The sequence below is a fragment of the Aphelocoma coerulescens genome, chromosome 28, assembly GCF_041296385.1.
Source record: "Aphelocoma coerulescens isolate FSJ_1873_10779 chromosome 28, UR_Acoe_1.0, whole genome shotgun sequence".
Classification (NCBI taxonomy): domain Eukaryota; kingdom Metazoa; phylum Chordata; class Aves; order Passeriformes; family Corvidae; genus Aphelocoma; species Aphelocoma coerulescens.
In genome coordinates this window covers 5569178-5596315 of record NC_091041.1, presented here as the reverse complement: position 1 = coordinate 5596315, position 27138 = coordinate 5569178, and the positions used below count along the sequence as shown (strand labels likewise).

Here is a 27138-nt window from a genome sequence, read left to right as displayed (position 1 = left end):
TGTCCCTGCCCAGGGGTCCCTGGCCCCGTTTGGGGTCTGTGTCCCTGCCCGGGGGTCCCTGGCCCCGTTTGGGGTCCGTGTCCCTGCCCGGGGGTCCCCGTTTGTCCTCTGGGCTCCGTGTCCTCCTCATGAGTCCCCGGCCCGTGCCCGCTCCCGGTGCCCTCCCCACGTGCCCCGTCGGGCGGCGCCACGTGCCGCGGAGCCACGTGCCTTGTACCACGTGCTCCTCTGTCACGTGCCCACACCACGTGCACATCTGTGGCGGGCCCGCGGCCGCCCCCCCCCCCCGCCTCCCCTCAGGCGGCGCCGCCATGTTGGGGGGGGGAGCGCCCTGAGGGGCGGCTTGGGAATTGTTTCCCAAAATTTCCGAAATTCCGACATTCGGGATTACATACGTTCATAAACCTCCTTAATGAGCGCAGAAAGGCTTTTTGCATGGGTATTAACACGCTAAGGGGCTTTAAAAAGGCTTTCAGCCTCTTTCTCTGCGTGTTTTAATGCACGTTTGTTTTTCTTACAGCTTCAGCATAAAAATGGTAAATATCAAAATATATTTGTGAGCAAACATCATCTGAAACAAAGTGGTTTTGGCTCCAAAGTCTTCAGTTAAGGACCAACCAAAACCTCCTCCAAATGCAACTTTTAAGGGTTCAGTTTAGTCATAATTACATATACAAGGGCCTGGATTCCAGTGGGTTTTGTAGCTCTAAGGGAAATCGCTGACACCTTCCACCATCCCAGGTTGCTCCACCCTGGCCTTGGACACTTCCAGAGATGGTTTCTTCATTTTCAGCAAAATCATATTTAATACTCTCTTAGGAATGTCTTTGCTTTATTTTCTTCATTGCAACAGAGGAGTATTTTTAGTGTGAGGTATCTTGGTGCTGTAAATATGAATTTAATTGTTCTAATTAAACCCAGCCTCTGGATTGTCCTTTTTTTGTTTGTTTGTTTGTTTGTTAGCAAATAATTTGCTCGTGTTTTACCAATATCAAACATGTATTGGTAAATAATTTGTATTATAATATTTGTATTAAATAATTTGTGTTATAATCAGCAAAGAGATACCCGTGGATAAGAGGAAATAAAGGAATATTTATCAGGAAATGCACCTTTTTTATATCCCTTGGTGAAACATAAAAGCAATTCTAACCCATGTTTGTTATGTTTCATTTCTAAAGCATTGATTTCTTTGCCTGCAGGATTGGATACCAAACTTCTTCTGCCTTGCCTGGAGTTTTGCAGTTTGTCAGAGATCCCCCTCTAATGGATAATTCTGTAAATCCAGTTGGAAGCAGCTTGGAGAGAGGCTCAAAAACCAGGATTGCAGCAATCAGAATCATTAAATAAACAAACCTACCATGCCCTGCTTCTAGGAACAGGTAATGCTTTTATTTTCAGAGAAACTACTGCACATTTTTATGTGTTTTGTTCCACAGGTTTGGTTGGGTTTTTTTTTTCCCTGAGACTTCCAAAACAAAAAAAAGTAAAAGGATTCATCAGCTTGCTTTGAAGTTTTTGCATTCACAACTATTAATATTTCCAGCTGAGGTAGATTAAGAGTGTTTGGCTTGTTGGACATTAAAAGACTCCCTTTAGAAACTTCCCATATCAAAGGAGAGTTGATATAAGAATATTTGCAAATTCAGGGATTGTTTGAGGTTGTTCTTTTCGGTTTTTAAATCGCCTGGAAACGCCTCATAATTCTCCCTCCACCATGTATTTGTTTAGAACAGAAGCACAAAACCTCTTTGTTTGTGTCAAAATGTACCTGAAAAACCTTTTTATGTTCGTTAAAAATTAAGGGAGAAACTCCCATCGTTTTATTGTGGAAAAATGGGGTTTTCTCTGTTACTGCTTCATGCTTTAAACCCTCTCAATCCAAATCTGAATAAAAACTCTGAAAATGAAACTCTCCCTCCCAAGGGGTGGATAAATATGACCTAATAGATAAATAAATAATAATTGTTGGGAGTTATTGGTGTCCCTCCCACAGCCACAGTGCAGAAATCACACAATATATGAAATATCCTATTAAATATGTCACTGCTTCAGGCTGCATGACGTATTTTTAACAATACACTTTAAAACAAGGGGGTTTTTGTTAACAGCCACTAAAAATGACATTTATTACTCCGAGTGGGATGGAGAAATTAATTATTTTAATGTGAAATTGCAGGTGTGTGATCAGGTAATTCTCATGTTGTGACTCCACAAGGTAAATTGCTTTATTTGTGACACAAGCTGTGTCTCTTACCTCCCCTTTAGAGTCAGACTTGTCTTCAGTCTTACCTAATTTAGGCTTAATTAGGTGCAGACATCAAAGTGTTGTCAGTCACCAATCCAGCAGCTGAGGCACACAAAGGTGAATTAATTAATTAATTTGTTTGTTTGTATGTGAGGCAAAATCAGCTTAAAACCTGGAAGTCTTAAAACTTTCAGTGCTGTGATCATTCTGTGGGAATAAAGCCAGAGGGTCCTACCTAGGAATGGGATTTTTTTTTTTTTTGTCTTTACCCCCTTTACCTTGTCAAGGTTGAACGAAATTTTTAATTTATTTGAATTTATTTCGTTCTGTAAGTTTAAACCCTCGGTTTTCTTACTTTAGAAAAATCGTAATTTCAGAAAATAATGGGAGAAAATCTCTTTGCCCTTGGGCACAAGGTGCACCTGGAATGTTTTCCTCGGGAAGTTCAGTGGGAGCAGACTCCAAGCCAAGGAATCTGCCAGAGGAACACCGATATTTAATGTGAGGATGGAATTTTTTTCTTTCCAAAGGGAAGGAATCCCTCCTCCCAGGGATCCTCTCTGCCTGAGAAAAGCAGAAACAAATGTTATTACTGCCCCAGGGTAATGAGGTGGGAGATGAGGATTTGCAGTCCCAGCTCCTGAGGAGGCAGCGGCCAAAGAGAAGATCTTGATTTAAGGCTGGATTTCCCCTCATCCTCTTTTTTCTTGTTGGTTTGGAACTTCTGCAAGGATCATTTATCTCTTCCTAGAGCAGGCAAAACTCAAAAAACCACCGAGATGTGTCACCAGCTGCTGCTTTTAAAAGCAAAATTCCTTCTCTGGGTGCCTTTTTTGGTGTTTTATTTTTCACATGCTCAAACCACGAGTACAAATTTCTTTCCAAAATGGACACTGATCCACTTTTATGTAATGCTGGGCTTGCCCAATTACAGAAATTAATCCTTCAGCAGCTAATAATACTCAGCATTTAGTGCTTTCACCTTCAGACTTTCTGTTTAAAGCAACTAATTAAGTCTCCCAGTGCCCCCAGAGGCTGCTGCTATCCTGGTTTTACAGGGGAGGTTAAATTACTTGTCACTGGCCAGAGCAGCATCGGTGTCAGATCTGCTGCTTTGTTACAACCTCTGCTTTCCCTGTTTTCTTCTCCTTTCCCTTTATTTAGGCTCTCAAAACAACTTCCCACACGTTTCTTCCCCTAATGTGACCTTTTCCACATCTCCCTCTGTCCAGAATTGCCGTGAATCAACTTAAAAAACTCTGGATTTGTTCCTGAGGTGTGGCCACAATTCAGACCTTCGGTTTGAGGAGAAAAGCTGAAAGTTCAGCAGTTTTTCTGAGCCAGTTTTCTCTTCATTTTCAAATTAATGTTCCCTTTTCTTGATTGGAAAATACCCTGAGTTCTTGGTCAGGAAAAATCCCAGGACAAAAAGAGGCTGTGCTGCCTCATTGTCTCTTGCCAGGTGTGGGTAAACTACAATGTTGATGCTTTTCTAGGCACAAACAGCTCGGTTTTTCCCCACTTCTCTCATATCTGTGGAAGGAGAAACCTGCCTGGAAATGGATTTTTCCACATGGAAGTCTGTACCAGCTGTGATAAGACAGCTGCTTCCAGGTTAAACAGGAATGTTTGGAAATCAGGATGTTTTTCCTCCCGGAGAACATCAATGGATGAAACTTTTCTTTACAAAAGTCCCAGAATTTAGGTTGGAAAAGACCTCCAGGATAACTGAGTCCAACCTTTCACGAGATCAGAGTCTCTTTTAGGATTCCTCTTCCTCCCAGGATCAAACAATTCTCTGCTCCGCTTCATAACCTCAGGTTCTCATGTTTTATCTGCAGATATCACAGGAAGAAGGTGAGGGGCTGGCCTTGATCCCTGTGGATCCCTCCTGCCTCACCAGGATCCTCCAATTCCCTGATTCTCAGCCAGGTATTGAATTTCAGGAAGCAAATGTATGGATTATTGGGTCTGTAACTCACAGCAATGTTTGCATTTTCCATGGAGGGATGTAAAAGTGGGAACAATCAGCTTGTCCAGGAAGGTGAAGCCACTGTGTGGACAAAGGAATTTTATCCACTGGATGTCTGGAAATCAGGAGCTGCTGGCACAGGAGCTGCTGGCTGAGTTTCAGTGCTTTCATCAGCACTGCAGCACCCAGCTCTGAGCTCCTCTTGCCTCACTTGCCCTTTGGGATGGAGTCTGGATCCTTACAGGATTCCTTTACCCAAATTCCCACTCTCTACAGGCAAACTACCTGGAAATTAATGCAGCTGCTGGTAACCAGCATGGGAAGGGCTGGAAATTGCCCTGCTCCTCTTTGGGGACACTCGCTCCCTTCCCACAGTGGCAGGAAGTGCAGATGGAATCTCAAACCCCATTTCAGAAAATCCTCACAAGGCTGCCAGCTCCTCGCTTTTAGTTCAGTTCCTGCTGATCCAATTACCCCAATTTAAATGTGTCAAATAATTAAAGCTCCTGAGCGAAGTTGGGATAAGTTAACGGGTCGATGTGAAAGATACTGTGCCCTACTTTCAGTGGGGTTTGTGGTGCAGCTGGAGTCCTTTTGTCATTGGTGGCCACGCTGCAGGAAGGACAGAGGACATGGAGCTTGTGCACATGATCCTGCCAGGATTTTTCTGAGTGTGGCCACCAATAAAGCAGGAAAACACAACCCTTCCCCACAGCTCAGCTCTGGTGGTGCCAGAACTCCTCTGTGTTGGCATCTGCTGCCCTGGTGTCCCACAGAGCGTCACCTCACACCTTGGGGTCACACTGCAGCACCCCAAACACGGGGGCAGCACCGGAGGGGACACTGGAGACCAGGGATGACACCTGGCTCACAAAACAGGGAGGAGGAGGAGAAAGGCTGGAAGCAGAGTGTGAGCAGTGCTGTTATCATCACCCGTGTTATCACTCGTGTTCATGCTGCCGGGATGGAATTCTGGGTTCCATCCATGGGTTAGAGGGTTTTGGGGAACAGAGGGTTCCGGTGCACAGAGAATTCCAAGGATTAGAGGATTTGGGGTTGCAGAAGGTTCCAGAGAGACAAAAGGTTCGCTCCTGCCCACGGATGGCAGCCGAGGGTGGCATCAGCTCCTCTGGCCACACTGGCACCTCCCGAGGGGATGATGGAGAATGAGTCCCTCCAGTTCCAGGCCCTCGCAGCCTCCCTTCTCCCAAGGCATTTTCCCATCTCCTAACCATGTATTCACGGTTTATTATTAATTTTCCACTCGTATAAATGGCTTCATCAAGGAGGGAACAACAAAGAACGGCCTTATCCCTGAGTCTGGACTACGACTACAGAATGGGGTTTCATGGAATCGTGGAATGGTTTTGGTTGGGAAGGACCTCAAAGCCCATCCCATGGGCAGGGACGCCTTCTCCCAGTGTCCCAAGTGGCCTTGGACACTCCCAGGGATCCAGGGGCAGCCACAGCTGCTCTGGGAATTCCATGCCGAGGCCTCCCCACGCTCCCAGCGAGGAATTGCTTCCCAATATCCCATCCAGCAGTGGGAAGCCATTCCCTGCGTTGGTGACAGCCAGCGCCCATCGGTGCCCCGGTGCCACCCCGGTGCCACCGCGGTGCCAGCGAGCCCCGCTGTCCCCGGCAGGTGGTGCCGCCGAGCCGGCCCCGGCGCCGGGAATAAAGTCGGGAGAAGAAGCGGCGAAATGTGAGCGGGATGGGGCGGCTGGAGCAGGGAGGGAGCGGGTAGGGACCGGCAGAGCCGCAGAACAAAGAGCTCGGGCTGCCGGCGGCGCTCCGGGGCTGCGGGGACGCGCAACTCGCGGGGAGACGCTTTGTCTGGGGAAAAAAAAAAAGGCTTGGAGAGGCACCACCTTCATCCTGCCGCTCCCTCCCATGCTGAAGGGAAGGAGGGAGCCTGGGAGCCGCAGCCGGAGCAGCGCCGGGGCAGAGCCGGAGCGCCCCGGGCTGCGCGGGGGTCCCGGTGCCGGTGCCGCCCTGCCCCGCTCGCCCCGCGGAGCAGCAACGCTTCAAAGTGAAATTCCGGAGGAAATTTAAAGAGCATCCGCATCCGGAGAAAGACAGAAAGAAAGAGGAAGGGGAGAAAGAAATCAAGCCGTGGGGAGGATCGCAGGCAGCTCGAGGAAGGACGGGAGAGAAGCGATACCCGGCGGGGATGGGGTGAGACCGGCGGTTTGTTATTCTTGCTCTGCTTTTGTTATTCATGGCCGCTGAGCTGTTTTTAAGGCAACGGCGAAAGAAATGAAGGGGTTAAATGGCGGGGTTTTTTCCACGTTGAGATCTTGAAAGTTTAGCCTTGCTTTTTATTTCAGGGGTATGGAAGTGGGCAATTGCGAGTTGCTGCAACTTCTTTAGTGGGCAAGGGAAGGCTCTGGTGATCTGTGTGTTATATGAAATCCAAACTGGGAGGACTGGAGCCGGGGTTGTGCCCACAAACTTTTCCAGAAGTTAAAAATTAAGGATTTTGTTCGGTTTGTTGTGACTCTGGCATTCAGTAAAATGGATCCTGTTTGCATTTCTGTCTGGATAAAGAGCTGCTGGAAATTCCCCGATGATTTAGTTCATGATCCCCCTCGGATTTTCCAAGAGTGAAATAATGCTGCATGGATGTGGCAGTGGATTTTGGCATGGAAATAGGAGCTTAGTCAGGTATTTAATTTATGTCCCAGTTCTAAGTCTCAATCACGTAACTTTTAGGACCTGACACGTTGTGAGTTTCTTGTGCAATAGAGTTTTTGGGGCTGTTTGAAAGCCACGTGGATCTGGAGGAATCCTGTCGGATAATTCCCTCCAAACGTGGGGTTTGGCAGGGCAAGAGAAATAAATAACATTCCTGGGGGCTTGTTTTCCTTTTTTAAAATTTTCCTTTTGGACTACCTAGATAAAACAACCAGTCAAACACAGGATTTGAGAAGCAGAAAAGGTAGAAGTAAGGAATCAAAAGCGACAGTAATGGGAGGCTGGCATAAACCCTTTGAAGCTGGCAGAGGATGTGCTGATCCAGGTTAAATCACAGTGTCCCTATTTTCCTGTCACTTTCCCTGTGATCTGCAAAGTTACTGTAAAACTTCCAGAACTGCCAGGAGAGGTTTAACAAGGCCAAAGCTCGGGACTAGCACTTTTGGGTGAATCCGTCTTGGATCTCCTGCAGGCACACCCAGCAACTATGGGATTTCTTCTGAGGGTTTCCAGCTCCATGGAAAATGTTGGGATGCAGCATCAGTCTGTAATTATACTGGTGGAGCAGCAAAAGCAGTTAAGCCAGACATTTCCACCCAAAATTCCTTATTTCCATTTAATTTCTGAGATTAAAGTGTGGGTTTGGTGGTCCCACAGGGATATTGAGCAGCTTCCAGCAGCATTTCCATAAGTCTGGCTACAAAAGAGATTAAAAGCACATTCAGGCAGCTGATTTTAGTTAACTTATTTTTAAAGCAGGGATTCTGCTTTCATTCCTCCGTGTTCGACTTCTTTGTAATATTTTGGTTGTAATATTCTGGTTTTCCAGGATGAATTCTCCGTGGATTCATCTGTATCCACGGAATGTAGGTATTGAAGGGGACAGTTGGAAATAACACCTGATCCTGAGGGAAGTGAATTTAGTTACATCCAGCTGAGCCTTCAGTGGCCACGTCCTCACATTTCTGCTGGTATTGTAAATTATAAATACAGGGAGGTGCTGATGGATTGTCAAATATAAATACGGGGACGTGCAACTTACTGGCTTCTAATTTGAGCACTAAAGAGTTTATCCCAAATTAATTCAGCCACTCATAGCTATGCTGCCCTCTGCCACACAGGCACTTGGAGCTGTCCTTGTCACAGAGTTGTGCTCCTGGAGCTCTGGCAAGGACAGGGCAAAAATAGCAGCAGGTCTGGGGGACTTTTCCCAGGGAAGCTGAGCAGGGATCTGTGCCTGGATGTGCTTCGGTGTGGAAATGCAGAGGCGCGGTGTGTTAGACACATGGAGAAATGTTCTTGGATCTCCACTTCTCTGATTCTCATTATTCCTGGACATATTTTCTGGGATGTGTAAGGAATTCCTGAGTTGCAGCCTGGCTCCGCTGGGGTTTTTTTTTAACTTTTAATTGCTGCACAGACTTCTAGCAGTGGTGTTTGTGTCCCCAAGCAGGAGCTGCTGCAGGAGTTGTCCCAGGAAAAGGACTCAAAATGTTGTGGAACACCCAGGAGCAGCCAAGTTGCTCCATAGATGGGGGTGATTTCCCAAAAAAAAAAAGCAATCCCTCAACTCAAACATAAAATCTGAGTGTTTAAATGCCCTCCATCCCCTGTGTGTGCCTGACCTTGCTCGTGGCTGTCCCCTGAGCCGATCCAAAGGCAACACGCTCGGCCAGGGTTCCCTTTATCTGCACAGCCTGGGAGGCAGCTGCTCCTCATTCCTGTGCTAAGCCCTGCCCGGGAATCTCCTGGGAATCGAAGCAGCCCCCAGCAGGATCCTATTCCTGGAGCTGCAGCACCTCCCTGCCTGGCTGGGGGGGACAGCTCTGGCCTCCTCCAGTCCCATCTGGGCACTGGCAGCGTCCCTGCATTTCCCCCAAGGTCACAACGTGCAGCACCAGAAGGAGAGTGAAGAGGATTGAAAACCTTCCCGATTATTGGGACAAAGGCTGGGAATCTGCTCTCCCAAACTTTGTTCCCAAAGTACTTTTGCAGTTCAGTGTCCTGGGGTGGAACCATGGAATATCCTGAATGGAAAGGGACCCACAAGGATCACCAAAGCCCAACTCCAGGCCCTGCACAGGACTAGGACAGGGACTGTCCAGGCACGACCCGCGCCCACAGAGTCCAGAGGCTCCGGAGGGGTCGGAATTCAGGGAGAAAGGCAGAGGGAAGGAGCTGAGGATTGAGTCTCATTAGCCCCCACTTCCCCAAACAGCGCTGACAGACAGACAGCAGCTCCTCAGGCTGCTGAGGGGAGATAAAAGGAAACCACGACAGACAGCCCTGGAGGAGGAGGAGGAGGGGTAGAGTTCTCAGGCCCTCTCTGTGCTCCAGTTTTGCCTTTTGGAATGAGGGACTCTGTCTGAAACCCACCCTGACCAAACCCTCCTCAAAACCACCCTGGCTGGTGCTGCTGGGGGGTTTCTCACTCAGGGCTGGGCTGGGGAGAGGAGGGAGAGCCTGGTCCGGCCCCAGGCAGGGCTCTCAGCTGACTCAGCGTGGCCGTGGGCCGGCTGCCAGGGCTGAGGCACATTTCTGTCCTGCTCACATGCTCTCACGTCCCCTGTGCCTGCACAAACTGCCCTGGGGACACCCAGCCGGGAAACCAAACCTGGAGAGGGAAAGGACTTTGGGGGAGTTGCAGTGAAGCTCCACCACAGCAGCTGGGAGATCACAGAATCACGGGATGGTTGAGGTTGGAAAAGAGCTCCGGGATCATCGAGTCCAAGCTGTGCCCGATCCCCACCTTGTCACCAGCCCAGAGCAGTGAGGGCCACGTCCAGGAATTCCTTGGACACCTCCAGGGATGGGGTCCCTTCCAAGGCCTGACCACCCTGATGTCCAAGCTGACCCTCCCCTGGCACAGCTTGAGGCCACTCCCCGCCCTTGTCCTGATCGCCCCCGGCTGCCTCCGGCTATCAGGGAGTTGTGCAGCTCCTCCTTTTCTCTTGTGGCTGCCAATGGGCCTTTATCAGAACAGCCTGTGAAAAACGAGCTTCACTCTTTGTAAAGTTTTAAGGAAAGTTTAATAAAAGGGACAATTAGGAGACAACAGTAAAAAGGCTGTTACGGCCGGGTGCTTCGGCAGAGAGCCAAAGGCACACCTTTACACCCAAAAGATCCTCTTTTAAAAATACATCGCTTATTTCCTATTCATCACCATCATGCATAATTCATTAATTCTTTGGAGTTGCTGAGTATCATCAGTCTTATCTTTTTCCTTGGTTCATTCCATCTGGTTTCGGGTTCTTTTTTTCTGATAAGATTTTCCTGGAATGTGAAGACCCCTCTCCCCCGATCCTTCCCAAACTGTCACCCAAAGTGCAGCCATTCTACAGCGTTACATTACAGAGCCCAGGCAAAGCTTTTCTAACGTTAAGGAACATAAAAAACCCAACATCACAATCCATCCATAGCAGTTCTGGAACACGCGAAAAGCCAACACCACAGTACATTTATAACAGAGGGATCGGCCGGACGGACCCGCGGCGATGCGCTCCTGGACGCGGAGTGATCCGCCTGGAGGGACTATTTGTGATGCGAGCCTGGACGTGGAGGAATCAGCGGTTATGCGCATGCGCAGGCGGAGTGATCCGCCGGAGGGACTCTTTGTGATGCGGCCACGGCCGCGGAGGAATCAGTGGTGATGAGACCGGCCGCGGAGTGATCCGCCAGGAGGGACTATTTGTGATGCGGTCCTGGCCGCGGAAGGATCAGCGGTGATGCGGCCGTCCGCGGAGTGATCCGCCAGGAGGGACTATTTGTGATGCGGTCCTGGCCGCGGAAGGATCAGCGGTGAACATGCGGCCTGTGAAAAACGAGCTTCACTCTTTGTAAAGTTTTAAGGAAAGTTTAATAAAAGGGACAATTAGGAGACAACAGCAAAAGGGCGTTACTGCCGGGTGCTTCGGCAGAGAGCCAAAGGCACACCTTTACACCCAAAAGATCCTCTTGAAAAGTGAGATTTTCCAGGAATGTGAAGACCCCCTCCCCCGATCCTTCCCAAACTGTCACCCAAACTGCAGCCATTCTACAGCGTTACATTACAGAGCCCAGGCAAAGCTTTTCTAACGTTAAGGAACATAAAAAACCCAACATCACAATCCATCCGTAGCAATTCTGGAACACGCGGAAAGCCAACACCACAGTACATTTATAACAAGCCCCTCTTTTCTGGGGTTCGCTCCTTGTGGCTGCACGGTGCCCCAGAAGGTACCAAACCCCTTCCCTGCCCTGCGGCCGAGTTTGCCCTGCCCTGATCCCCGGGAGCGAACGGCCCTGCTGAGCTGCTGCTTTGTGAATTCTTGCAAGGCAGTCCCTGGTTTTCGGGCCACGGAGCAGAGTGTTTGCAGTGATTATCCTCTGCATCCAGGTGCACGGAGGCGCCTTTCCGTGACAGGGAAATGAATGTCCCTGCAAAGAGAAGCTGCAGGGAGGGAGTGAGAGGAGGCGCAGGTCGGGGAGCAGCAGCACGTGGACTTCCAGAGATGCCCTTGGCTGAACCCCAGCCAGGAGCACCAAGGCAGGTGCAGTCAGTGAGCTCAGCCTCCCCAGGACGTTCCTTAAAGGTACTAAAAGACTTTATCCCGAATCTGTTCGCTATTTGTGTCCCTCGGAGTGCTTTGGGCTTGGGCTCCCCCACCGAATCTCTCTGAAAACTCGTGTCTAGGTCTGAATCCCGCTCTGTTGGCACACGGCTGAAAACAGGGCAGAAACACTGACACAAATCCGAGGAGCGGTGGCTCCAAAAAAGCTTCTCCCTCCGCAGCGAAGCTCAGGTCTGTGCTCCCTGGTTGTGCAGCAGAGGGTGGGGGCAGGTGAGCCGGCTGTGTGAGTAATCCAGTTACTAAACGACCGTGTCAGAGGCCGCAGACAGGGCTGAGAGGTGAGAATGACCGAGAGCAAACAAAGAAGTGGAGCTCAGTGGGAAAAATCTTCCAGGTTGCACAAGAAAATGGAGAACAAGGACAAAGCATGAGTTAAAGGCAGCTGTCAGTCAGGAGAGCCCTCCCCACAGCCGGGGTAGAAACTGTGGTGCAATAAAGATCTAAAGGAAACAATAAACCCCCGATTTCTTCTCTCTGCCTCCCTTTTGAAGAGATCTGGGGGCTCACCTGGGGCAGAACCTCCTCCACCCCCTGCTCCCACTCTTTGGGGTGTCCTCTCCGGGAGGAGGTGGCTCATCCCTGGCCCTGCCGTTATCTCTGGGTTGTTTGAGCAGATCCCCCTCAGGAAGAGGCTCCTGTGACCGGGAGGGCAGAGCCCACCTCGGGCCAGGACACTCAAGGACAGCCTGGGTGACATCTGTGTTCAGATTACACAGGCAGGGCTGGATTTAGTCCTCTCCAGACTCTGGCACCTCTCGTGCCCACTGTTCCCCTCTAGGCAAAACGTGGTGCTGGTGCAGGGCCTGAACTGATGCCATCTGTCCCTCCTTGGCACGGGGGGTGCTGTCCCCAGGGTCCTGGCCGTGTGTCACCGTGTCCCCACCTGACAGGTCCCTCTCCTTTGCCCTGCTCAGTTCATTGCTGCTCTGCTGAGACCGTAAATTAAGAGGACAAATAACGATTTGCTCTCGTGGCAATGGTGAAATAAGCAGCTATTCATGAAGAAATCAATTTGGAGGCCGTGGAGAGGGAGCTCATCTGAGAACCAAGGAGGAAATGAGAGCAGTGAGCAGTTTTACATCCTCTCCTGATGACCACTGAGTCAGACTCCCCGGGCAGGGAGCAAATCAGAAACGCTTGATCCATCCCCCGGATCCCTGCGTCCTCCCCAAACATTCCCTGTGACCTTCCCACAGCTTCCCTGTAAGGAGAGGCCAAAGGGGAGGCGTTCGGGTCTTTGCTCAGGCAGCACCTGGAGCCAGGTGAAGAACACCTTTAGGAACAGGGAAATGAATTAAATCATCCCTTCTTTTCCTTACTGTTGCTGCTGCCGGAGTCTCAGTGGATATCCATCGGGACAAGTCATTCTTAAGCTCTCAGGGGCCGTGGGATATTGAATTTTGCCCTTCCCCCCCTGTGCTGGGAGCAAACGCTGGCAGGGATGAGACCTGGATCCCTTCCAGTTGCCATCAGGCACTCGCTGAACACGTCTGTGTCTCAGCCAGATCTTTGTCCTTTCAGTCATTTGCTTTGGTTCTCCTTAATTATCTGCGAAGGCCAGCCCTGGGGGGATGTAAGTGGTTTTATTTACACGTGCCCTTTTCGCTGCTGGGGCTGCACTGGTGCGGGGACTCCCGGCTGGGAGCAGGAAAAGAAGCGTCAGCATTTCAGGGACTGAATTCAGTGTGCACTTAAAGCACAGGGGACAGGAGGGCTGTAACGGGAGATAGAACACGACACTTTGAATCCCAGGGCTGTCTTTAAAAGCTTTGTAGTGTTTTGGGAAGCAGGACGGCAGCAGCTTGGCCTGGGTGCTCCTCAAGCAGAGCTTCTGCTGCAGCTCAGCTCTGGCTGTCACCTCCTGGATGTCCCTCAGCATATCCAGCCCTGTCTCTCTGTCCTCACCTGCCTGAGCCACTCTGCTTGGTCAAACTGCTGAACGGATGGAGTTGGTTTAGATTGGAGATTATGGAAAAGTTCTTCCCTGTGAGGGTGGGGAGGGGCTGGGATGGAATTCTCAGAGAAGCTGTGGCTGCCCCTGGATCCCTGGAAGTGTCCAAGACCAGGCTGGAGCAACCTGGAACAGTGGGAGGTGTCCCAGGAGTGGAACTGGGTGGGCTTTAAGGTCCTTCCAAGCCAAACTGTTCAGGGATTCTGGAGGTAGAGGCATTTTCCGTGTCATGCCCCAGCTGTGAGTTCTCAGAGGTGTGCCCTGCGATTTGCAGCCTTTCTGGCTTTTCTCCCCTCTGGGTTTGCCTTGCTGCCTGCTCTTCCTGGCTGCTTTTTGTTGTGCTCCACCACGGAGGCTCCTGGCAGCTTTTGTTTTGGGGAGTTTGCTTTAACCTTGTCAGACCAGTGAGTATTGAAAGCAGGTTTGCAGCACAGCCAGGAGCTGCACAATGAAATTCTTGTGCGAGCTGGGTGCGATTTGTATCATCTGATGGATTTAAAAACCCAACAAGCAAACAAACAAAGACTTTCATAGAATCCCAGAATGGTTTGGCTTAGAAAGACCTTAAAAATCATCTCATTCCACCCCCTGCCATGGGCAGGTACACCTTCCACTGTTCCAGGGTGCTCCAGCCTGGCCTTGGACACTTCCAGGGATCCAGGGACAGCCACAGCTGCTCTGGGCATCCTGTGCCAGGGCCTCCCCACCCTCACAGGGAGGAATTCCATCCCAGTATCCCATCTAACCCTGCCCTGTGACAGTGGGAAGCCATTCCCTGTGTCCTCGTACTCCAGGCCCTTGGAAATTGTCTCTTTTTTCCCTGCACTGCAAAAGGACCACAAACACCTCCATGCTGTCCCCAAGCAGAGCACGCTGGGGACACCCAGCTTGGCACCACCTCATCCCTTTTAGGGCTTTGGGTACAGCCCCGTGGATGGACGGGAATACAGGGATAGGATCCTGGATGGACAGGAGCCCAGGAACAGCTGCTGTGCCCAAGGAATGATCTCCCAGGAGGGTTTTCCATCAGGCAGCAGCATCACGTGGGCATGACTGGAAATGCTGGAGCCTTCCAGGCTCCTCTGTGGCCTTCTCCCAGCAGCCAGCACCTGCTGCCAAGGGATTCACTCCAGTTGCACGGCTCACCCAATTATCTCCCATGACAGGGGAAAAAACCTTGTTCAGTGATGAGAAATCATTGCAAACGAGAAACTCTGTGAATATTCAGGGAAGACAGAGCCCCTAAAGGTGCCTGGTTGTGTTGGGGAATAACAGCTGGACTTTTCCATCGCTAGGGAATGAATCCCTGTGGAGGCAGCGCCAGGAAGGAACCTCAGAGCAGCTGAGAGACACCTGAGGAGGAGCTGAGGAGAGGGGACACCTACTAACTGCACGGGCCTGTAGCCTCCTGCCCTTACTAACAAATGTCAACAACTCGGTAAAGTCCTGCCTCTGTTCTTCCCAAAATGAGCCCAGCATTTGGGGGTTTTAGGGGCAGGAACATCAATTTTTCCTGTGTGTCAAAGATAAGTCATAATCTGTGTGAGAATGGAGCCTGGAAAATTTGAATCTCATTCCAAAAATCCAGGCAGAGAGGATGTGGAGACCCTCGTGCTGTCACAAGAGATCTGAGTCAGGGCTGGCACCTGGGAACAGGCTGGGAGCTGGGAGGTGGGAAGGAAATAAAATATTCCCTGCTAAGTTTCGGGGCTGGGTTTGGAAAGCACCAGGTGCATTTGGATTGATGGGACAGGCTGTTCGTGGCAACTGGGAGTGCTTGGAATGGGAAGGAAACACAGGAGTCTGGATTTTGGGGAGCTCCACAAAGCAGGATTGTGCCTGTGCCTTGCAGCTGCCGGGGGGGGTTGGGAGTGTTCCAGCACATCAGATTTCACTGGGTTTGGGTGCTGAGTGTGGCCAGTGCCGTGTGTCGGACCAGAGTCAGAGGAATCCCCCAAGCCCTGGTGCAGCTGGACTGTTGTGTCATGGAAAACATTCCTTCCTTCCCCTGGAACGCTCCAGTTACATCCTGATCCCTGAGATGCAGCATCTCTGCTCAGCTCAGATATTCCTGGCTCCAAAATCCCAGCAGTGCTGGGCTCAGGACTTGCCTTCAGCAGCTGCACGTTTGGGAGGTGAAGAGTTTCCTTGAATTCATGGGGGGACTTGCTTTAATCCTGGGATGTGAGCCCTGGCTGCAGGATGTGCTTCCCAGGCATGAGTCAGGGGAGGAAGAGCTGAGGGGAAGGAGCTTTTTATTATGCTCAGTTCCTGCCTCCATCCATCCATCCATCCATCCATCCATCCATCCATCCATCCATCCATCCATCCATCCATCCATCCCTCCCCCCCTCCATCCATCCATCCATCCATCCATCCATCCATCCATCCATCCATCCATCCATCCATCCATCCATCCATCCATCCATCCATCCATCCCTCCCTCCCTCCATCCATCCATCCATCCATCCATCCATCCATCCATCCATCCATCCATCCATCCATCCATCCCTCCCTCCCTCCCTCCCTCCCTCCCTCCCTCCCTCCCTCCCTCCATCCATCCATCCCATCCATCCATCCATCCATCCATCCATCCATCCATCCATCCATCCATCCATCCATCCATCCATCCCTCCATCCCTCCCTCCCTCCCTCCCTCCATTCCCCTACAGCTCCACCCTGCAGATATCCTACAAAACAGAATTAATACAACAGCCCTAAAATCCTGTTCCTGGGGAAGCTGCCATGAGCTGAGCACTCAGGGATGAGGGATGGTGGAAGAAAGCTTCAAATCAGGCTAAAAATAATATAAACCCTGATCATGACCCTGCCCCAATGGCTGTGCTGTGAGGGACTACCAGCTGTGCCCCAAAAATTAGATTTTGGGGGTCTTTTCATGTTCTTACCTGGAAATTTTCAGCCTGTCCTTGGGTACAAGGACTTGTCTCAAGTGTGTAGGAGAGGTCCAGCTCTAGAGGAAGGTACAAACCTGTGCCTGGGGTGAAACTCCCTCCGTTTTTGTGCCAAGGGGATTTTCCAAGTGCAAGGTCACTGAGAAGCGAGAGCTGCTGCCTCCACATGGGATGGTGGGGACAGACAGGAGGCACAAACAGCCACAGGCTTTTCCTTTGCTCAGGCATCAGCAAAGGATGATTCCAGCTTCTCCCCCAGCTTCTAAAATTGGGATTTAGAGGAGTCCCAGGGATGTGGAGGGCTCCGGGGCAGAAACCCAGAACTCTTGGAAAAACAACTGACGGGAATGCCGGAGAGCTTGGGTCGTGATAAGAGGGGCGTGAAGTGATGCCAGCAGGGACAGTGGGGAGCTGCTGCTCCCTGCCCAGAACCTCATGAGGGGCTGGTGTGGGCTTGGGAAGAACACAGGGAAGGGGAATGGCAGGAGTGCAACATGAGCAGCAGGAAATGCTGCACTTCCCCCTTTCCTCAGCTTCTCCCTGCCTTGACATCCCTGTTTTCCTGTCCTGCAGGGAGCAGCCAATCTTCAGCACCAGGGCCCATGTTTTCCAGATCGACCCTGCCACCAAAAGGAACTGGATCCCTGCCAGCAAACACGCCCTGACCGTCTCCTACTTCTACGATGCCACCCGCAACGTGTACAGGATCATCAGCGTGGGGGGCACCAAGGTGGGGCACAGCAGCTTCTGCCCCACAAAAGCAGCTGTTCCCCCACAAAAGCAGCTTCTCCCCCACAAAAGCAGCTTCTCCCCCACAAAAGCAGCTTCTCCCAGCCCAAACCTGCCCTGCTGTGGGTGGTTTTGGGGTCAAATCAGGCAGTTCTCAGCACAGGCATTTCGGTGTCTTCCTGCAGGGCGTGGAAGGTAAAACATCCCTGCCCCCGTGCTCAGGTGACACTGATGATCAAAAAGGTGCCTGAGGATCTGATGTTGTCCCTTCTTTCCCCACTCTGCTGTCACAGAAGTGTTTTCTGAGAGCTTTTATGCTGTGCTGAGCCCAGCCTTGCAGACTCGGTGAAACAACAGAGACTGAGGGAGGCTCAGAGGTGAAGTCACCTCCACAAAAGATGATTTACTCTCCCTAAACTGCTCCTGATGGGCATTTTCCTGGCTGGTTCCTGAAGCTCTCTGATGGCAGAGAGTGTTCCAGGCAGCTGATTTTGCTGCTCCCCTACCCAGCAGAGAGGGTTGTGTAATAGCTTGTCCTGAGTGCTGGTTAAACCTTTTATTTTTCCCCTTCTTGCCACGAGAAGGGAGAACATCAGAATGTTGTTGAGGCCCCAGAGACAAACTGTCTCTCATCATCTTTTCCAGCAGTGGAGGAAGCTGGTGGTACTGAGGGTTTTATTTTTTCCTTTTTCAGTAGAAAAGATCATTAAGATTCATTCGTGTCACGTAGTCAGACTTTTGGTCACAAAAACCTGGAGTGTTGTTTTATAAGTTAAAAGCCAGGGATTTCTACCCCTAATTCCCAGAGTTCTCAAGGGTTCTGGTGGTCCAGTGAGTGACATCCCAGCCGTGGCAGGAGGTTGAATTGAGATAATCTTTAAGGTCCCTTCCAACCCAAAGCATTCCCCGATTCCCCGATCAATCCCACACCAGGGCAGCAGCCTGGGGTTTCCTGACTCGCACTGCCTCTCTCCACAGGCAATCATCAACAGCACCATCACCCCCAACATGACCTTCACAAAGACATCCCAGAAATTTGGGCAGTGGGCTGACAGCAGAGCCAACACCGTGTACGGGCTGGGCTTTGCCTCGGAGCAACACCTGTCCCAGGTAATGCTGCAGGGAGACCTCTGAAAACCCTCAGGGGAGCTCAGCCTCTGCAGAAAAACCTTAGGGACCTGCTGGAATGCTGCTCTCACCGGGCTATAGTGTAATTTGAGGTGCAGAGATACTAAAAACAGCTTTAAAGTGGCATTTGCAGAGTGCTTTGAGCATCACAAATGGAGCTGAGTCTGCAGGCCCCGTTTCTGTTGTTGCTGTTTAGCTGAACCCGCAGCCCCGAGTGCCAAATTCAGAGGTTATTCCCTGAATTTTATTATTTAAGAGAAATTAAAAAGCATTTTAAATGAAGCTGCAGACAGAGGAGGAACCCAGGCATCAGCTTTGCTTGTTGCACATTTCAGCACAGCCCCACAGTGACTTTTCCCCTCCCCTCCAGTTTGCAGAGAAATTCCAGGAAGTGAAGGAAGCAGCTCGTTTGGCCAGGGAGAAGTCCCAGGATAAAACAGAGCTGACCAATCCTGCCCTGAACATCACCTCCCACCAGGTAATGCTTGGGAACAGGGAAGAGGGATGAGGAAAAGGGGAGAAAATGGTCCCTGTGGTGCTCTCCTCTTGCTCTCATCCCATTCTCTGCCAGAGCTTTATTGCCAGCCAGGCTGGACAGTGGTTTTGGTGACACCAGTGGCCCTGAGGTCACATAATATAGATGAATTAATTAATTAGTGCTTGAGTGGAGCTCCTGGGAAGGCTCACACTGCTCCCTCTTTCCCAGTTAAACTGTCAAACCCGTATCATATCTCACAAAGCCATGCAGGGGGTGTGGGCGTTTCTCGTCGTGGTGGTGGTTGGAATTTTGTTGTTGTTGTTTTTTTGGTGTTTATTTTGTAATTCCCAATCATTTTTTCCTGCCTTTTCTGAGGCTGCAGGAGGTTCTTCTCAGCCAGAAAGCTGCAGCCCATCACAGCTCATTCCCACATCATTCCACTGGCAATCTCCCTGCACAGCTAAGCTGGAATGGGAGCTGTGGGGAGCTCTGTGCTGCTCTTCCCTGTGGAGAAGCAGCTCCATGCTGGTGCTGGAGGTGGCCTCCCAAGGAGTTTTGCTCCAGAGGTGGCTCTGCCGTCCCCAGAGCTCCTGGCAGCAGGAGGGGAGCAGTGGGCTGGAGGACACGGCGTTCCCTGGGATGGGCACAGATGGGAAGGCAGCAGCAGAGGAGGAGGGAGTGTGAACAGTACCTTGGCCTGCAGGGAGAAGAGGGAGGTGGTGGCTCTGCAGAGACTGGAAATGTCACGTGGGGTGCAAAAATGGGGGAAATCTGCCTGAATGTTGGCTCACTCCAAGCCCTGTCCTAATGGGTGGCAGGTAAAGAAGGGAGTAGATTATTCCTTGGAGAAGCAAAGTTTTTGGAGTCTTTTGGAGACAGATTCCTGGCCAGCTGCAGCCTCCATCTCCCAGCTGCAGCCTCCCTCTCCCAGCTGCAGCCTCCATCTCCCAGCTGCCCTGGCTGGGAGCAGAGATTCCCCCTGTTCTCCTGTTTGCAGCAGGCAGAGCTGCTCAGGTGCCACAGCAGGACACGCTCCTGTCCCCTGTGCTGAGGTGGCACCTGGCAGAGGAGGATGGGGAGGTCATGCACAGCTCAGGGACCTGGCCCAAGGCTCTGCTCATTCTCCTGCCTTGACTCAGCAGTGCTAAAACTGAGCCCTGTTCCCATCCCAGCCTGCTCCTCTCCGAGTGGGAGCACCTGGACACGGGCAGGGCCCTGCCTGCAGTGACAGTGACACGTGTGGTGTCCCCTGCTTGCACAGCCTGTCCCACATTCCTGCCCTCCCCACCATCCCTTCTGCTGCTGTCCCAGCTGCTGATTGCTGGGCTGTGCATTAGCAGAGCTCCAGACACGAGTTTCATCTCTGAATAATTGATTGTGTGTCTGTTTGCAAGTGAGCACAGAGCGGATCTGTCTCCTGAAATTAAATCAGGCCTCCCTCATTTCTGCATCTGTGCTACTTTCTTCATGCTTCACATTTTCTGGGCTGGGGAATTCCCAGAATAGCATCTCTTCCCTGTCCTCTGGTACCTTTTAGGGCCAATCCCCATCCCATTTAGCAGCCCCAACTCAGGGTGTGTCCCTGTGGAGAATGGAAGAGACACAACAGTGAGGAGCATCTTCAACTCTTCCCAGCTTCACACCACAGGAGGAACTTCTGCCCCTTCCTGCCTCCGTTTCTGAAGTGTGCAGGAACAGGAGCCATGGAGAAGGATTAACTGTAGGGGCAGAGGCTGTTTCTTCTCCCACACCTTTGGAAAATGGGTGCCAGAGTCCCCTGAGCAATGACAGAGTTTTTCTCCCTGAGAATGTCACCTGGTGTCTGAATTCCAGCTGAACCGAACCCAGGCGGCCTGGCAGCTCTGTGTTTGGAGTTTAAATCTTCCCAGTGCTCTGAGAACCAGCAAGAAAATCCTCTGAGGAATTCAGCAAAGGCCTGAAAAGGCCACTTTGAGCAGCTGAGGTTTGGGCCTGGCCACAGGACTCAGGTGACAGGCTGTGACACCGATGGCATTTCTCAGGGGGAGCTGAGGGCCAGAGAATTCCCTGTGTCCCAGCAGGAGGGAGGGATGGCTGTGAGCTGTGAGGCCACTGCACTGGGATCTGGTGTCCCCTGCACTGGGATCTGTTCCCCCTGCACTGGGATCACTGCCCCAGCCCAGCATGGAGACAGGGAGGATGTGGCACTGCTGGAAGAGCAAAGCACCAACCTCCCTGTCCAAGAGAGAGCTCCCAGAGCTACCCCTGGGCCATGGCTGAGGGGGTTTGTCACCTCTTGTCACCTTCTGTCACCTCTTGTCACCTCCTGTCACCTCTTGTCACCTCTTGTCACATGGACAAACCCAGCTCTCCCTGAGCTGGGAGGGATCCAGGTTGGTCCCAGGAGTGCAGGGGCTGAGAACTGACCCCGTGAACCCAGGCTGGGTTCGTGGCCACAGGGCCAGTCCAGGCCTCACTGCTGGTGGTGACCACCCCTCCTTCATCCCCCAGGTACTTCCCAGCCCCATCATCAGCTCCAATGGGCCGGGAGAGGATAAATTATTCCGGAGCCAGAGTGCTGATGTGGAGATAACAACGGAGAAGGAGAGGCTGAAGAAGATGCTCTCAGAAGGGTGAGGCTGCCACGAGTGCTCCTGACTCCCAAACTCTGTGCTCTGGCAGCACTTGGTGCATGGCTTTGTCATCCCAAATAATTCTGGGCAATTCTACTCCTTTAGATCTCTGAGTAATGCCCCGTGTCTGCTTCTCAAACCCTCCACTGGATTCATTTCCCCCTTTCCCAGCGGGAAGTTGCTCCAGCTTGGAAATGTGCTGCTCAGGCAGCGTGGGAAGGAAGATGCTCTGTGCCTGCAGGAGGGATGGGTTGATGCCAGTTATCTACAGATCAGTAGTTTGTGATACCAGGAGATGTTCACACTTTTCCAGCTGGCCCAGGGCTGTGTTTGTGTTAATTCCCCTGATGATTCCAGCAAAGTCCCTGCTGCTTCCTCTCTTTGTCTCTTCAAAAGACTTGGGGCTGGATTCTGCCCTGTGGCTCCTGTCAAGCTCCCAGCTGAACACTTAAGAGTATTTTTAAATCAAAAGCAAAGTGTCCTTTGCTACTTTCTCCTGAGTCTGGGCTTTATTCAAATCAAACTCTGCTCTAATATGGATTTTTGAAATGGATTCACAATCCCACATTGCAGAACCCCTTCAGAGTACCTGGATCTCCCCCACCCCATTAACCTCAGTATCGTTTGTGCAGCTTCAAGTTTGAAAGCCAAATATTATCCAGAGATAAAGGACAGAGGGGGAGATTCAGAGCTGGAGGAAGTGTTTAAATTTGGGAAGTTAGAGAGAAACCTATGGAAAAAGAGCACTCAGAATGGGGAGAGAAGCCTCCACCCCTCTCCTGAACCTCTCCTGCTCTCTCCCCCAGCTCTGTGAGCGAGGTGCAGTGGGAAGCTGAGTTCTTCAGCCTCCAGGACAACAACAACAAGCTGGTGGCTGCTCTGCACGAGGCCAACGCCAACGTGGACCAGTGGAAGAAGCAGCTGACGGCGTATCAGGAGGAGACGGAAACGCTGCGCCAGCGGGTGAGCTCGGGGCAAACCCCAGCCCAGATGCTGCCCTTGACCCCCTTTTGCCATCAAATCCAGCAAATCCAGGGTGCTGCACGAGCCTGGCAGGGAAATCATGTCAAGAAATGAGGCTGTGTGTGCTGAGTCCTTGTGGGGGGAAAGGGAGGAAACCAAAGTGCAAAGTCACAGAATTTCAGCTTCCCTTCAGATTTTCTGGAAGTAATTCCCAGCTTCCAGCAAGATTAAGGCCTGTTTGCCCCGGCCAGGCATCAGGGCGATGTGTGGCTGCTGACAGGAAGGATGAAGATTGCTCTGGCTGCTATAATTAGCTCGGATCCGAGCTGCAACATCATGAAACCCGTGTGGCGCAGCACAAACAAGCCCTTGTTCCCTTGGAATAACGGGATCTTTGACCTCCAGAGTGGCAGGGAGGTCACAGCCCCTCTGTGTGGATCTGGGCAGGGGAGTGACAGTCACACGGGTGGCTTTGCTGGGAGGGTAGAGCCCTGGAGTGCTCGGAAAAGGCTTTTAAGGACAGCTGGGGTTTGGCTGGGAAAGGCCTCCAGAGGCTTGGAGAAGGAGGCACGGAGCCATTGCACTTGGAGATGGCTCATTGAAGAGCCAGCAGGGATTTGGAGCAATTAACAGCTGTTTGCACTCGATGGCTGTGGTGTGGCCAGGGTGTGCAGTAAACATCCATCCCTCAGGATTGCCCGTGCCTGGTGCTGGTTCCCAGTGCTGGTGGCTGGAACAGATTTTCTTCTGCTCTGCAGCAGGAGCAGCAGAGACCTCGGTGTGTGGCTGGCTGGGGGTGGTTCTGGGGCTGGCTGGGTCGGGCTGACTTTTCCCTGCCCCTGCTCTGTGCACACTCAGCTGAGAGCTGGGAAGGAGGATTTGGGGAGCCTCGGCTGGAGGACAACACTGGAGCCATGGCAGAATCACAGAAGAAACTGTAACTCAGTGAAACATCTCAATTATTGTCCCTAAATCAGAGCATTTTGGTGGGTTCTGGCCACCACCCTGTGATCCTGGCAGCTCACAGCCACCCTGGGCATAGATCCAGTGCTGTCCTGCTCCTGGGAACACCAGGATGTGCTGCCTGTCTGGGTGAGGTCCTTGTCACTGGAGGTGTTTGCAGAGCTCAGAGCAGCCCCAGTGGGAGCCTGGCCCCAGCTCAGCTGCTGCAGCCCTTGTGATGAGCTTTAAAAATGAATCCTCCTCATGAATAATCCAAGCCACCGAGCTGAATGTTTCAGAGCTGGGGAGTACTCTTGGGCAAGCCCTTCCAGCTCAGCTGCTGAGCTGCAGTAACTCCCTTTTCCTGGGAAATCTCTTCCCAGAGGTGCAAATGGAGCTGGATCTTTGGGCTGGAGGCTCAGGTTCTTGGTGTCAGCCAGTTCAGCTGTGCTGAAGTGCAAAACTCCTGGAGAAAGCATAGACAGAGTCTCTAAACTGGGTTTTTTAGCCACAAAGTGTTGCTGGGCGTGATCCAGGCAGAGCAGAAGGAATTTTTTCCTTCCAGCCCCAGGTGGGAGCTGCTGTGAACTCAGGTGGGTTTCCAGGGAAGCCCAAACATGGCAGAGAACGGCAGTGGGTGATGAGGAGGCAGGAAATTCCTGCAGCTCTGAGGGAGCCTCCCCTTGCAGGTGGCAGAGCTGGAGTCGCAGGGGACTCACGATTCCTCCAGCGAGAACAACAAGGAAGAGCTGAGCCAAACCCTGGAGGAGCTGGAGCTGCTGATCAAGGCTAAAGATGAGGTGAGACTGTGATAACCCCCCCAGCCTGTCAATCACCAGCAGCCTGTCAGTCATCAGAGCTGCTCTGAGCTCAGGGCCCTCGTTATTCCCTCCCCAGGAAGCAAAGCTGAGGGACAGGGAAGCACTGGGACATGCTGGACATGCTTCCCATGTCCCCAGCCTGGAGTGGAGAGGCTCAGGCCCTCTGCAGAGCTCTGTTACCCCTTCCCCTCTCAGCCATCTGTGGTGGCAGTTGGCCTCTGGTGTGGTAATTGCTCCTCCCTTTCGCTGCATTTAAATGAATGAATGATTTAAAGCAGGGTTTTAATTACAGAGGCTGTGGGGGAGGAGAGGTGTGGAGAGGATCTCTGCGATTTACACATCCCTGCTGCTGGCCTGGTGCAGGGATGGAGCCACAGAGCAGGGACTGAAGAAGAGAGGGAGCTGTTTTGGGGTTCCTGATCCTCAGAGGAGATCTCTGCCCCCTCCCCAGGCCTGGAGCAGAAGTGCTGGGGCAGAGCTGTGCAGGGGCTTTCACCCAGGTACAGCAGACACAGAAAGGGAGGTGTGAAAATTGGGAGCTGCCTGTGGTTCTGTGCTCCTTGGAGCGAGGGAAGAGGCCTTGGCTGGGAGCTGGGAGCTGTTCCTGCTGGCAGAGGGGTGGCTCTGACACGAGGCTCTCCCTCCCTGTGCTCCAGGAGATCCAGATGCTGAAGAGCCAGAAGTGCGGCCGGTGGGAGGCGGAGGGGGAGCGCGAGGAGACGCTGCAGAAGCTGCAGGTAAAGGTGGCACACCTGGGACACCTCAGCTCCCAGATCCATCCCCACTTCTCCTTGGAGCCACAGAGGGAATGCCAGAGGGCTGCCACGCCTCTGGATGCTGGGAGCAGCTTCTTGCCTGTGTCTCTGCCTTCTGCCACCCTCCCTGTGTCCCTCAGGGATGTGACACGGGGCACAGAGAGCAGCCAGCAGCAATCCCAGCCTTCCTTTTCTCTCCTTGAGCACTTCCAGCAGCCCCTGACCATGGGACTGTGGCAGAGCTTGGGGTGTCCTGTCACCCTCCACCCTCAGAATTCCTGAATTCCTGCTGGAGCAGAGCTCTGGCTGGCAGGGACACAGCTGGAGTGGGATGTGCCTCTCTGGGGCTCGGAGATAAGCCTGTGCTTATCTCAGAGCTCCAGAGCCCCACATGGGCTCCCATGGCAGGAGCAGCTCCACACAGCCAATCCCACCAGCCTGGAGAGGATCCACGTGGGGAGAGCTGCAGTTCCACACCCTCACACCACGGGCAGGGCCTGGGGTGGGGACAGAGCTCACCCACGGTGGCTCAGGCTAGGGACATCCCTCAGGGAAGGACATCCCTGGGGACACGGGGTGGCTGTGGGTGGCAGCAGGGCTGCTTGGGGGAGATCAGGGGCTCTGAGCAGCCACCTCAGTGCTGGCTGTCCCTGGCAGGAGCTGGAGGCCCGGAACGCAGAGCTGGAGCAGCGCCTTCACCTGGCTGAGCAGACCCTGGCAGAGACCCTGGCCGAGAGGGAGAAGATGCACAACGAGGTCACCAAGGTGGCCGAGATCATGGATGTGAAGATCTTCGAGCTCAGTGAGCTCAGGCAGGGACTGGCCAAGCTGGTGGAGAGCAACTGAGCAGCAGCAGAGCCGGAGCAGCCCCCTCGGAGCAGGGGCAGCCTCAGCTGGGACTGGGCACCGAGAGCTCCTGTGGTCACAGGGCAGCCTCGAGGCCTGTCCGGGCAGGATTTGCCACCCCACCAGCAGCTGCCTGGACAGAGTGGACACCAGACCAGCCACTCATTGCCCAGCGAGCCCCCAGAGCAGGGCAGAGAGGACCTGAGCTCCTGAATCCTCTCCAGGGAGCACCTGAGCCCCCGAATCCTCTCCAGGGAGCACCTGAGCCCCCACATCCTCTCCAGGGAGCACCTGAGCCCCCAAATCCTCTCCAGGGAGCACCTGAGCCCCCAAATCCTCTCCAGGGAGCACCTGAAGTCCCAGCCAGACCTCTCTGGCCCCTGCCATGGCCGTGGCATGGCCCAGAGATGGCAGCTGTGCCCGTGCTGCCTTCCCACCTCCCTGCTGCCACACTGTGTCTCCCAGGTTTTTACATTTTCTAAGGGGAAGGGGCTGAGCCGCCTTGGTGGTTTTTTTTTCTGTAGTTTTTTAGGAAACCACTTGCCTTTTGCAAATCAGCTGCCTGTTTCCCTCACCGAGGGGAGGGAGGAGGAGTTTAGCACACCCAGGACAAGTTCCTCCTTTTCCTCTTCCCCAATCCTGTGTCTTTCCAGCAGGATCCAGTCACTGTCAGGAGCACCCCGAGGTCCCCACTGCAGAGATGGGAGCTCCCCTGACCCCGTGTCCTTCCCACTGCTCTTCCAGAGGAAGAACTGCAGGGTTTAAAGCCTGGCTGAGTTGAACACGGTGGGATTTAATGACTGGTGAAAACTTTGAGCTGAGCAGAGCAGAGGCTTGGTTGAGGACGGTGAATTTGGGAAATGGGACATCCCTCAGGGCACGGCCACCAAGCTGCTGGGTTGGCATCTCTCCTGGCCTCTGAGGGCTGCAGTTAATTGAAATTAAATGGAGCAAGTCAACAGTTGCTCTTGGGTTCTTTTTTCCTTTTTTTTTCCCCTCTTACATTGGGAAGCAGCCCCAGGGATGTCCTGCTCATGTCCTGCTCATGTCCTGCTCCTTGTGACGGGGACAGGTCCCAGCTGGATTCAAGGAGAGCAGGAGGTGTTGGGAGCACGCTGGGACCAGTGCCCTGAGGGGCCTGTGGGAAGTTTGGGAGTTATCCCAGAAGTTTGGGAGTTCTCCTAGATGTTGTCCAGCCTTTGGAACTGAGCAAGGCCTGAGGGAGGCCCGGGGAAAGCTGGAATTGTGTCCCTCACCTCTGTCATTCCCAGAGCCTGTGGGAGTGTCTGTAGCTGTAGTTGTAACCTTACAGGAATGTTGATGGATTTGGATGTGTTTTGGGCTTGTATTTTTGTCCTCTTTGCCACTAAAAATTAGGCAAAGGCAGCAGAAATCCTGGGAATGTTCCCTGTGGAGAGGCCCTGCCTCTCCTCTCACTCACCTGGTGGCCGCAGAGGAACCCGCAGCTCCCCCA

General features: G+C 52.4%; 1 protein-coding gene and 1 long non-coding RNA gene across 5 annotated transcripts; both read left to right on the top strand.

Moving 5' to 3' along the window:
* Positions 1 to 310: 310 nt before the first annotated feature.
* Positions 311 to 5400, top strand: LOC138099763 (uncharacterized). The gene is made up of 3 exons (XR_011146766.1): positions 311 to 536; positions 1203 to 1382; positions 4090 to 5400. It is a non-coding gene; the product is annotated as an uncharacterized lncRNA (long non-coding RNA).
* A 527-nt stretch (positions 5401 to 5927) lies between these two features.
* Positions 5928 to 26623, top strand: HOMER3 (homer scaffold protein 3). Of its 4 annotated transcripts, none has more exons than XM_068996897.1 (10): positions 5928 to 6398; positions 14774 to 14916; positions 16964 to 17120; positions 18098 to 18229; positions 18618 to 18725; positions 21216 to 21337; positions 22144 to 22300; positions 23932 to 24042; positions 24720 to 24800; positions 26321 to 26623. In XM_068996897.1, the coding sequence occupies exons 2-10, from the start codon at positions 14903 to 14905 to the stop codon at positions 26378 to 26380; spliced, it is 942 nt and encodes a 313-aa protein (XP_068852998.1). In that variant the 5' UTR covers positions 5928 to 6398; positions 14774 to 14902; the 3' UTR covers positions 26381 to 26623. The 4 variants fall into 4 exon arrangements, with proteins under 4 accessions (XP_068852998.1, XP_068852997.1, XP_068852995.1 ...); XM_068996896.1 differs by having other exon boundaries at positions 5929 to 6398; positions 26318 to 26623; XM_068996894.1 differs by having other exon boundaries at positions 5929 to 6398; positions 25476 to 26623.
* Positions 26624 to 27138: the final 515 nt, after the last annotated feature.